This window comes from Periophthalmus magnuspinnatus, chromosome 17 (genome assembly GCF_009829125.3).
Source record: "Periophthalmus magnuspinnatus isolate fPerMag1 chromosome 17, fPerMag1.2.pri, whole genome shotgun sequence".
NCBI classification, from domain to species: Eukaryota; Metazoa; Chordata; class Actinopteri; order Gobiiformes; family Gobiidae; genus Periophthalmus; species Periophthalmus magnuspinnatus.
The window spans coordinates 25289686-25301670 of record NC_047142.1 but is presented as its reverse complement, the minus strand read 5'-3'; the positions used below and the strand labels follow the sequence as shown (position 1 = coordinate 25301670).

The 11985-nt window shown below is 40.7% G+C and overlaps 1 protein-coding gene across 1 annotated transcript; it reads right to left on the bottom strand.

The window, feature by feature from the left end:
• Positions 1-7: 7 nt before the first annotated feature.
• LOC117385637 (SH3-containing GRB2-like protein 3-interacting protein 1) lies at positions 8-10471 on the bottom strand. The gene is made up of 24 exons (XM_055228702.1): positions 10151-10471; positions 8353-8416; positions 8187-8232; positions 8047-8103; positions 7854-7911; positions 7555-7730; positions 7422-7433; positions 6699-6710; positions 6427-6451; positions 6288-6345; positions 6134-6204; positions 5985-6059; positions 5830-5898; positions 5007-5750; positions 4393-4514; positions 4183-4318; positions 3984-4040; positions 3662-3773; positions 3403-3558; positions 3186-3318; positions 2328-2530; positions 2185-2249; positions 1931-2095; positions 8-1456 (listed from the first exon to the last, which is right to left on the bottom strand). Exons 1-24 carry the CDS (start codon positions 10158-10160, stop codon positions 1434-1436), a joined length of 2649 nt encoding a protein of 882 aa, XP_055084677.1. The 5' UTR covers positions 10161-10471; the 3' UTR covers positions 8-1433.
• Between the last annotated feature and the right edge of the window lie 1514 nt (positions 10472-11985).

Genomic DNA, 11985 nt, shown 5'->3' with positions numbered 1-11985 from the left:
ATGTGCTTGGTTGAAAAATCTCAATTTAAATCTTTCAGTTGAAAATATGCCATTTTACATCATAGCTGCAAAAAATAATAATCCACGTTAGGCAAATATTCCCAACCTAAGCTACACATCAATTGTTGCCTATTATTAGGATAATGCCACATATGTTTGAGTCCAATTGTGAGACTGACACCACCAACTGTAAAACATGAGGTGCTATTGCTTTTAATCTGAATTAAACACATTTTCAATCTCTGTTTGAATGTCACATTAATGCCAAAACATGGGTGAAAGTTAAGGACAAGATAAAAACAGTCTCATAACAAAAGTAGCATTATTTGATAGTAGACATTTATTTTTGGGGGGAAATTGCATTGTGTATTTGCAAATTTCATGCAGCACTGTTTGGGAGTCAATGAATGGCCACACAGTTTTAGACAAAAAAACATTCCCAACAAAATATGGTGCAGAGTTAAATAAAGACCTGACAGCAATAGAAAACAACAACAAAATAGACCCATATGTCCAAAGGACATTTTTATATACACTTTTTACAAGGTTTTATATTGCTATCAGAAAACAAGATTACTGAACATGGTGGAAAAAGAAGAAAATACATTTGTATGAATAGTATTTTTTTCTGTATGCCTCTCAACCATCTTGCAGTCAGAAGTGTCAAAGGCAACTCTAAAATTTGTCAGCTGTCTTTCTTTCACAATTATCTTAAAGCTCCATCCCACCACACCTTTATGGCACAGCAAACATTTAAGGCCATTTCAGATAAATACAACAGTCCAACTTTAAGCACTTCTGTCATATTATAGTAACAAAACACAAACAGTCATCATCACTCATCATTGCACAATCCCATACTGGTAATTTCACACTATGGATAAAAACACCGCCTTAGTATAGGCTACGGCAGCATCTTTATGATTCCCTTCACATTTAAGGGGAGCACAACTGCTGGAACAAAAAGCCAAAACATCTGGCTATAGATGGCAGTGTAAATAAACAACAGCAAATTAACCTTATGCTACAAATTTCTAATATTTTCTATCAGTTTCCACCTTGTTTAAGATTGTTTCATACTTTATTATAATCTATTAAGTATTCACATTGTTTTCTTTTTTTACAGTGCAAAGACAACAGGTTAGACAAAACAAACTGAGGAATAAGGCTGGATCACTGCATGAATCCACAAATCCACAAGACCTAAAAAATAGGTGGATGTACTTACATTTGACTCCAAGTGTTCCAAGTGCATAAAACTAATCATCTGTTTTTACTTGCATAATCTCAGCAGTAGCCAGTCTATTGAAGTATTTTTGTGTTATTGTGTTAAAACAGCACGTTAAACAGCTGCTAAAGATGTAGATTAAAATGAGTTGAGATACCAAGTCCAAGTGTTCACAGTCAAAAGCCAGTGTTCCACGCATGATCTGTTATTTATCTGCCAAATATTTTCCTGCAAAGACATAAAACAAGAAGCATAATCAATAAGCAAGAAACTCTTACTGAGTTTATGACATGTGATAGATAGCTGCTAAGTGTTATGCACGTGATAGTGTGCAAAAGGTGTAATGTATGAGCGCTATCTGTACGATAGTACATAGAGCACAGTGGCACTTCCTCTCTGACTGCAGATGGAAATAAGGTGCAAAGCTACAAGATGGAACGGGCACCTCTATCATTATGCTTTCATTATACTTTGAATAATTGTACATTGTCCTTCACATACACAAATTAAATGACAGTATGAGACTAGGGCAGATTTTTTTTTTTTTTAGAGTTAATTGAACAACTTTGGAACATTTCAATCTGGAGTTGTTTTTTTTCCTACATGATAATAGTGGTAGTCAGTACTTCAACAATGGCAGCACAATATTTACAGCTATCAGTGTTGTATTAGCACAAAAATGTAAGCGGTTTCCAAGCTAACCTGCTGCAAATCTCTTTTTGACCAGTGATAACCGGTATCCAGTCCCCACCAGCTGGATGTCACACCCAGAAAGAGTGTTACCCTCAGAGCTGAACTGAACAGAGAGCTGTGAGGGCTTACACGGACCCTCTGTCATCTGAAAACGTCCCAACAAAGCCCCCACTCCTACAAAAGTACAGAATCACTTATTTTATACAAAATTGTACAGATTTACAGTTTACTATATAAAATACTTTTAACTGCAATATGGCTACCTCCATTTTCAGATCTATGTGAAAGACTAGGGATCTTCCACTGTATAGTCTGTGGCTCTGGCGTCCTGAAAAGAAAATCATTTTATACATTTTTAAGCATATACAGACGATCTCATCTAGGCTTACAGATAAGGAGCACTCACCATGTGGCAGGTGGGATCATGGTCTGGAGTTTGGCAATGCCTCCATCCACTGGGACCACAAAAATTATGTTGTGTAATGGAGCAGGGGCAGCCATAGCCCCAGTGTTGTATTTGTAGTCTATTCTGAGGTCGGTGGAGTTGGCATCACCTCTCCAGCTCACAGCCAAGTTTAGGGGAGTCGACTGGATGCCCTCGGCTGACACCTGATGAGCATGGAGAAAAGTTACAGTCCATCCATTCATTTTCTTCCTCTTATCTGGGGTCAAGTCGCAGGGGCAGCAGTCTAAGCAGGGACTCCCAGACTTCTCTGGGGCCTCCTTCCAGTGGGACATGCCCGGAACACCTCCCTAGGGAGGCGTCCAGGGGAAATCCTGAACAGCTGCCCAAGTCACCTCAGTTGGGTCTTCTCAGTGTGGAGGAGCAGCGGCTCTACTCCGAGATCCTCCAGTGTGACGGAGCTCCTATCTCTAAGGGAGCGCCCAGCCACCCCACGGAGGAAACTCATTTCGGCCGCTTGTATCCACAATCTTGTCCTTTCGGTCATTACCCAAAGCTCATGACCGTAGGTGAAGGTAGGGATGTAGATTGACCAGTAAATCGAGAGCTTTGCCTTTCGACTCAGCTGCTTCTTTACCACAACAGTATGATACAGCGACCGTGGACACTGCACCAATTTGTTTGTTCATCTCACACTCCATCCCTCCCTCACTCATGAACAAGACCCTGAGATACTTGAACTCCTCCACTTGAGGCAAGGACTCACCACCCACCGGGAGAGGGCAAGCCATCTTTTACAGTTACAATATTTGTATTTATTTTTTTTACAAATTAGGACATGAAACCTTTCCATAGACATACTTGGTATTTGATCATATCCACATTGTAGTATGTCGCCTGCGGTTTCTGCTCAGCAATCTTCTTAAGATGGCTCATCAAGTTTGGCATATTGACCGAGAACTCCTTAATGTTTGTGCTCTGTGTTAAGGATTCACTAAAGGATAAAGCATCATTAATCTTAATGGCAAATCTAAAGTCACTTTTGTTATTATTAATTAAGTATTTATTATTTTCTTACCAGCACAACAGTTGTGGGTTAGGTAGGACTTGCTCTAATCGATTATAGTTGATAATGTTAAAGGTGAGGGTGGGCTGAGTTGGATGACTTGCAAAATGACGGGTTATACCCGCAGGGAATGAGAGAACCATCTCCCCCGTGATCTTCACAACACATCTAACAGACACAAGACATTAACAACCAATATGAATAAAATACTAAAATGAACATAACAAGAAGTTATTATTTTCTATTAAGGTGTTTTATACAGCAGCCTTACTTGCTGGGGTCAGCGCCTTTGAAGTAGGCATTGATTGTTTCTGTGAAGGCAGCTGCCACTGGTAGAGTGTCCTGTGGCCCCATGGTCAGTGGACTGGGTCCTCTTGAGCAGCCTAAGGTACACACACAAGTATAAACATTTAAACATGTATGTAATACATATACACCATGTCTGACTAAAAGCACTGCATCTATACCTCGCACATTTTCTAATTAGAGGTTTTCTAAACTTAACTACTTCAAGCACTGAGGGGGTGGAAAGCAACTACTCCCAAGTCATGCACCAGCAGCCATACAGAAGCGCAGTATCTGACTCAGCTCACCTTCAAAAGCTAAATAGAACCTGCCATGGTCAAACCACACCAGAGGCTGAGATGCCTCTAAGCAGGAGACATGAGGAGAAAAGAACATGAATGGACAGGAAGGAGTGGTGACGGTGTGTCAATGGTAAAGGTACAAAACAGGTAAAGCCAAAAGATGATGACAGCTGTCTGAACACAAACTACAAAAATCTATATATACCTGTGTGTATCCCTAGGGTTGGGGTGGATGCTGCACTGTGTGAAGTAATGGAGGAGATGGAGGAAGAACTCTCTGCTCTGGCCAGAGGGGCGAAAGGAGGAGGGCTGCTGGAGACAGGAGGACTGTAGGACCGGCTCTGAAATAACACACCCCGATGATGCGGTTCATTTAACACACAATACAGAACAGTTCACAGCTTTAATCACATACAATATCTGAAAAGGGTTTCCCTGGAGGCAGCTTAGGACGAGAGGACGGCCGAGGAGGAGGAGGTGGTGGGACAGGACTGCCTCGAGACTGAGGTGTGACTGAGCGAGCTGGAGATGAGGGACCTTAGTGGAACAAACAGTCTTTTGCTTTAGTTTAATGTAACTGAATGTTGACAAAAGAAAGAAAAACATCTACTCTTTTTTCCTACAAATCTCAGGAAACAGGACATTTGTTTATAATTTCGGTGATGATGCCAAATAGTTACAGGTATATTCACCTTGCCCCTGAGCGCTACCATTATTATTCTGGTTGTGTGATTGTTGATATGGCTGCAGTCGCCACAAGAAAGGGTACATTGTTGATTGACTTGGCAAATTAACCTATTTTATGTAATATTTTAGCTTTGAGACTTTTCCCTAGTTCTCAATTAAAATTACTGGAATCTGATTACAAAATGAGATTGCATGGGAAGTGCAGGTCAGTAACAGTCAGATGTAAAAGTGGCCAGGTCAGAATAAGGTGAATAATTACCACATACATAATTGCCACATACATTTAAAGCATATTCTGCTCAAAACAGTGTAGACATGCCAGAGATAAAGTGTGGTACTCACTGCTCCCAGAATGAGGCCCAGGGGAAGACATTATGGACCTGTAGGTGGTGGGGGGAAGGGGAGGTGGGGTACTCCTAAAAATGGGAGTCAGTTCTCGGGGTGAACCCACAATGTCAGGGAAATCATCTCTCAAGTATGACCCATCAGGAGTGCCTTTGCCACTTGTGACCAATGGAGAGGTCACTGCTGTGCGGTGCCTCCATTCCACCGGGAGGGGGGGTACAGGACTGGTGGGCGCAGGTGAAGAACTGTACTCTGCAAACTGAAGTACCTCCTCATCCAGGGCCTCCTCATCAAGGCAGATAGGTGGTAAATGACAGGGCGAGAAGTCAGGGGGTAGAGGTGGTGCGGGTTCAATGGGAGGCGGCGGCCCAAGCATGATGGAGGGGGGTGAGTCCAGGGGGGTAAAGGGCGATCCTGGTGAGAATGGTGGGGGCGATGGCGGCGGTTCGTTTGGTGGTGGTCCGGGAGATAGACATGGCGTGGATGGGCTGGACAGAGGTGTTCCTGGGGCAGGCGAGTCTGGAGGGGGAGGGGGAGCGGGTTCATCTGGAGGTGGAGGTCTGTCCTCAGGGAAGGTGACCCATCTGGGAGACATAGTGTCCTCCCTGGTGTGTGAGTTGTCAACAGGTCCAAATACATCGTCCAAATCAGGAGCAGGGGAGCCACGGTGGGATGCAGGGGATAGAACATTCAGGTAGATGGGTGCAGAACTACGAGCTGCTCTTCCATTTGGTAAATCAGCTGAAAAAAATACATCGGGTTAAGGTCTCTTGTAAAAATGAGCTCTCAAACTTGAAAAGAAGCTGATGGATGATCCTACCAACACATTCAGACGGATATCCATACTGACATCTAGAAGGAATGTTTTTAGGAGGAAGAGGAGGGGGAGCTATGGTGAAGAAAAACAATATTTTTAATAAATAGCAATATAGAAGATAAACACTTAATTATATCAGATAGACTAGTCTTTCTCACCTCCTGTTGGAAAGCTCCTGCTCAAAACTGATTCAGAATGTGGTCTACATTCTCCCCATGCATCTGTAGGAACCACTGTTACACATGAAGATACTAATTACTATCAAACAGTAAATATTGCTTATGTATTACTATATGATCAGACAGACCATCATATCGGGCATATTTGATCTCTGGAGGAAGTCCAAAAAAGGTAGGGACATTTTGTGATAGCCTGTCGCTGTAAAAATTGAAAAAATATAAAAATAATAAACATGCTTTAGCTCTTAAAACACAGACATAGCTTGTCAGATTAATACAAACATGGGGATCTCAGGAGCAGCAGTGGGTGTGGATCTTCTGGGTCTTGCAATCTCCTCACCTAAAAAAGGAAAAGAAAAAAAAAATCACTTTTTTGCTCTAGTCTAATAAATGTGGGAAAAAAAATCTAACAAACACATACAGGATAGATTTCTTTTCATCTGTCCCTGAAAAACACAAACAAATATTTAATTCAAGTATAAAATAAAGTGCATGTTTAGAAATAGTAAATTAATGAGTAACTAAAACTAAATATGTACCATATGCTTTCAACCACTGTAATAATGTTATTTCTCTTTATATTTTTAATGTTGAATAATGCACAATAACAGGCAATATGACCAGTCCTGCCAAATGCTTACTGATAGAGTTGTTTTTGAGGCCATGGTCAAAATAATTGTTTGGGGAACTTACCGGGCTACGTCTCTGAGACCAGCAAAAAGGAAGAGAGAACAGACCTGGGTCAGAGAGTGAGTGACATATCAGTCAAATGGACACAAACAAAAATGCACAAGAGCCTCTTTACTTTCATTGCAAAGTGCTGGGGATCTGATATTGTCCATAACACCACTTAGAGCACCATACCTACAGTTTTAGTATAAATCACAAGTAAACTTTGCAAGAAGTAAAGATTTGCTCAACAAAGGAAACTCAAAAAGGTTGGAGGTTGTTATATTCTGCACAAACACAATAGATGGTGGTGTTAGAAAAGGACTTAAAATGGCATACAGCAGTGTTTCTCAAACTCTTTGATCCAGGTATCACCGCAGACAATACTTGATCATTATATTGTGTTATGATCTTTATTTTACCAATTTACCAAGGCAAAATGTTTTATTAACCAGTTCTTCTGATGTGCAATATAGAAATAAAGGAAAAGAAACTCAAACCCCGCTTAAATGAAGACTAAACCAGGTCTAAACTGATACTAGTCAAGGATTAACTCATGTCAATACCAAAACTACACACACCAAACCTGAACTAACTAACTTGAAAGACAAAACCCCTTTGAATATCCACAAAAAGAGGATTTTGTCACATGTACCTGTACCACAGTTTGAGAAGCACTGAAATATAACATATCAAACAAAGGAGCCCCATGCCATGCAATCTTTCCTGCTAATTCTATATGCTTACCGGACTCCGTCTCTACAAGGTGGCAACAAAAAAACACAGGAAACAAGTCAGACTGAAAAGAGGTATTCATGTGACAGCAGTAACAGTTTTGGTGTGATCTGAACAACCACACAGTGTCCTTGTCAGTGCTCACCAGAGATGGAGAGAGAGCCAGGCCCCCCACCGAGGCTTTGAGCTCGTCCATAGAGGGAGGCAAACACTTGGCGCTGTCTGAAACTAGCGGCTTGATCCTGATTTTGAACTTTCTCTTGCTGTCCTCGTCGTCCTCTGAGTCACTGGAGGAGAAAAAGTGCTTCCCCTTGGAGGCGGGTGAACTCTTAGTCAAGGACAAACTGAGAGACTCATTTAGACAATAAACATGAGCTACCTTTAACATATTACAGTACAGAATGAGGTGCCGTTACAATATAAATTTGTTTGCTAAAAGGATATAGTCCCCATCATCACCGGGTCGAAGGCTGAAACCCTCCTCATCAACATCAGGAGAAGCCTACAGGGAGACAAAGAGTTAAACAGATCTAAGGAAATCTTTATCACTGGATCAGATGCTCAGTGGCCTCTTCACTAATGCTGACTCTACAAATTTGCTGTTCCAAAATGTAATTTTAGACCCAGAATTACTTACATATCTATCCCAGTCGATTTCCCCATAAAACCCATTGGGCGCTCCATTCGCTTTTTTCTATACATTAATGTAAGAAATAGTGTCATAAAACGACTTAACAACTAAATCCAACAAGAAAAAAAAAAGTAATTTGGACTTACACTTCCTTTCTTCCCAGTTCCACCTCCTTCTTTGTCAGGTGAGCTTCTGTTGATAAAAATAAATGTATACAATAGACTATTAATTTATGCTAATAAACCTAATAAACACATTGTATTATCAAATGTAAGTTCAGCACATATTTTTGCAAAGATCAACAAAACTTACGTAGTGTCTGAATCCCTGTCTTTTTTTCGCAGACCCAGGGCTTTCCTGGTGCGTTTTTTCAATCCTAGTACAAAAAAAGTAAAGTAAAAAGAATACACAGAGAAAAAAAGAAAGTTTAGTGATGTTGATGTTCATTTGCGGCCCAAACATTTTGCCATCAGCATACAGCTCCTTAATGCAGCACAGTAGCTTTTGATATGACGCCCTGACTCTCATTGTATGGAAGAGAAAGCAATCGCTAGCAAGAATTGATCAGTGGCCAATTTCATTAGCGTGAGAGACCCACTCGAGTCTGCCAAACTGAATGCCAAACTCCCTGCAGCAGTGACGCCTGGCAGCACGCAGTTCTAACCCACAAATCTGAGACAAGTTTATCCAAGTAATGTAATCTTTAGCTGTGTGTATATTTTGGACTATCAAACTGAACTTGGCAAGCCAAACAATTAAAACCAAATAATTGCTACCACATTACAAACTCATAAAAACAACATAGACAATGAAGTAAACTATACAGAAAATCTGTGTTCAAGATTAGTGTCTCTCAAAAGTAAACAAAGCAGAGAGTTGCTGCACTAATCCTGATTGGAGTAAAGAGTACTACATGTGTGCGCTTCACTCGTGAGCGTCAGTGACACACCAAGGCCTGTGTTACATTAGAAGCTGCTTAATGGCAGAGATCATGCTCTCAAACCCATGTGTATCATGCTAGCAGAGTTAAAAATAAAACTAAATCAATTCTGGCAAGGCAACATCTTCAATAATGAACACAGAGAATTACGCAATGATAAATAATAAACAGTGGCTGTACAGATAAGTACATATGCAGGATCAACACTTAAAACTACCCATTTTACCACTTAAATCCATTACATGTTTCCCAGTGAAACATATGTTTTGTTATTTTATAACAAATCATTTGAATCTACTAAAATGTATTGTACATCAAAAACAATGAACTCATGTATAGTATTTAAATTAAATAATAAAACATATGGCCAAGCAGAGACTGGCTGGATTTTATTTAACCAGGCATAAATCATAGCATCTACAGACATGTCCTACTTCTATGGACACTCATAGTGTTTCACAATATGGAACCATTCATCCATTCAAACTCACAAGCATTCACCATTCATTCAACGCAGTTTCATACACTGGGGGCAGGGTGGGCAAAGTGTCTTGCCCAAGGACACCTGAAGTGTATGTCAACCTTCATTTTATTGAACATAGATATTCCATACACAACCATCAAACTATGCATATGAGTCAGATACTTTATTATAAACATGTGTTCATTATAGAATCGCTCTGTTTCTTGAGGTAAACTATCACAGCTGCCCGACAGTAGACCTCTGGCTAATTATAGCTGGCACTTCCATTACCTTAATGGATGTTTAAGGTCCAGCATGCTATGATTTATAACACAGTGTACAAATGAGTTACTTTAACTTGATACTTTTGCATGGTGTATGTTGGCATGGTGTATGACAAATACCCTACAGGCCAATGGGATGAAAGTAGTAGGATTAATCAAAGAAGTTGTATATCTTACTAAAGGCAGCACATCTCAACCAGCTTTACATTACCTGTTTACTCTATGGTTTACACTAATCTGTGACTTTGTGCTCACATGTGTTGTTACATGAATCAGGCAAATATCAGTATAGCTCCAGAGGTCTAGATAGCACAACGGATCACATCACTGCTAATAGCCCAGCAGGACAGCCAGAGGAGGACAGGAAGAGGACACACATAAATAACATGTAATAAAATGATACGGAGGGGTGCAAAGATTTACCTTGCATCATGACTGCAAATTTTCATCCTATGTTGCCCCAAGCCTGGTGTGCAAGCTGCTAAATCAGAAATCCGGCCAGTCAGAAGGTGCCTCGACAGGGCATAGCTAATGCTCCATGATATTAAGTCCTTCCTTTCCCCAAAGGACTGGACACCCAATTATCCGCACAGAGGAAATGGACAGTGGGAGTAGGCTCCACCGTCAGGCGCAGAAAGGTCCACTATTTCGGGGGAAGGTGTCCCCTGTGCAAAAGGCTAGGCCCCAGAAGCCTGAGCAGCATCGACACACGCCATCTCTGAGAGGGGGATGCTGAGGAAAGGAAAGAGAAAAAAAAACAGTGCGTTAGAGAGAGAGGAAGATGGGCGAGAGAGGCAAAGAGACACTGTAGGGGGGGGGCCTGGTGATGTCACATCTGCACTAAACCAATCCGTGCCACCGCAGTCACATGGCTCTGCTCCTAATGCTCCAGCTCTGTTAGTCCTGTAGCTGCACTCTACAGCTCAACGACACGTGAAGAGGACAAGATTAAAGCCACTAGAGAGTCAACAATCACTCTCTACAAATGGTGTCTACTCAGGCCTGGATTCAGTTTACCGTTATAGGTGACATCTTGAGGACTTTCCCCCATTCAAAAGATATATGTGCAAATATTGTACATATTTTATACAATTTGATTATCTTAAACTATCAACAACAGGCTCCATTGTTGATGAATACAGGGTCTGTCATGTTCAATATTTTTTAACAAATGGACATTTAGAGACACTTATAGTAAACTGGGTATAAATATTTACAGGTTAACTTTATAGGTTAACTGCAAGTGCACATAAAATTATACTTATTGTCATAATTGTCATATGTAAGATCCCAAACCTAAATCATAATAAAACTATTGGCCTAATGGTATTACCTGGCCTGGTCCAGCATCCGGGGTAAAAGTTTATAATCATCACTGGATCAGAGGAGAAACTAGGGTAGCCCAGTCTGACCTTTAGATCCATGAGCCTGACAGTGCACGTGAGAAATGCCCTGGAATTAGATTGTTTAAAAAAAAAAAAACGAAGAATCGAATTGCTTAATATATTCGAGTTATTCAATTCTAGCAATTGTGCTGTTTTTAAAAAAATGACAATGATTGCAAACAAAACATTTTAAGATTCTGTGATGCTCAGCACTGCCCCCTAGTGCATGGTCAAATCAACTGCAGTTTCACAATGAAGTCTCGAGGCTCAAGTATGAACAGGTAAAGGTTGGTAAAGTCGTGAGTGTATTCAAGAAACAGTTTTAATTATTTTTCTGAGCCAGCAGCATTACAAATAGACCCACTTGACGTTTGCATTAAGAATATGGCCTCCCACACAAAAAGCCATAAAAAGTGTTGCTGCAGTTGTAGATGTAATTCATGAAAGGCACAGTAACAGCAAGAACAAGTAGCCTAATACATAGTTTATTTGTGTTATAGCCCTACCTGTAGCCACAATTAATGCCCATTTTCACTCCTTGGATTTTGTAGTCAAGATGGCAAACAATTACTGAGTCTTGACACTAGATGGTGTCCTAACATAAAACAACCACCATAGGCCTCTCCAGCTCAGATGACAATAGTAATAGGATTGCCACACTGTATTTTACCCAGCTAACATCTTCATCTGTTAAACACCATCTGAATTGCCTGTTTTTTATGCGCATTATGATTTTCAGGTTAGGACTGACCGAAATCATCCCCTGTGGTCAGTGCTGGAGTCGTCAGGAGATGGCAGTGTTTTGCACTTGTGAATGCACCAATTGTCTCTGGGCAGAAAAGGCTGAAGACTGAGAAAAAAGGAGCTAGAGGA

Coding starts and splice junctions, on each gene's coding strand:
- LOC117385637 (XM_055228702.1), bottom strand. Junction 8,233..8,352: donor GACAGGGATTCAGACACTAC/GTAAGTTTTGTT, acceptor TTTTATCAACAG/AAGCTCACCTGACAAAGAAG. Junction 6,060..6,133: donor CAAATATGCCCGATATGATG/GTCTGTCTGATC, acceptor CATGTGTAACAG/TGGTTCCTACAGATGCATGG.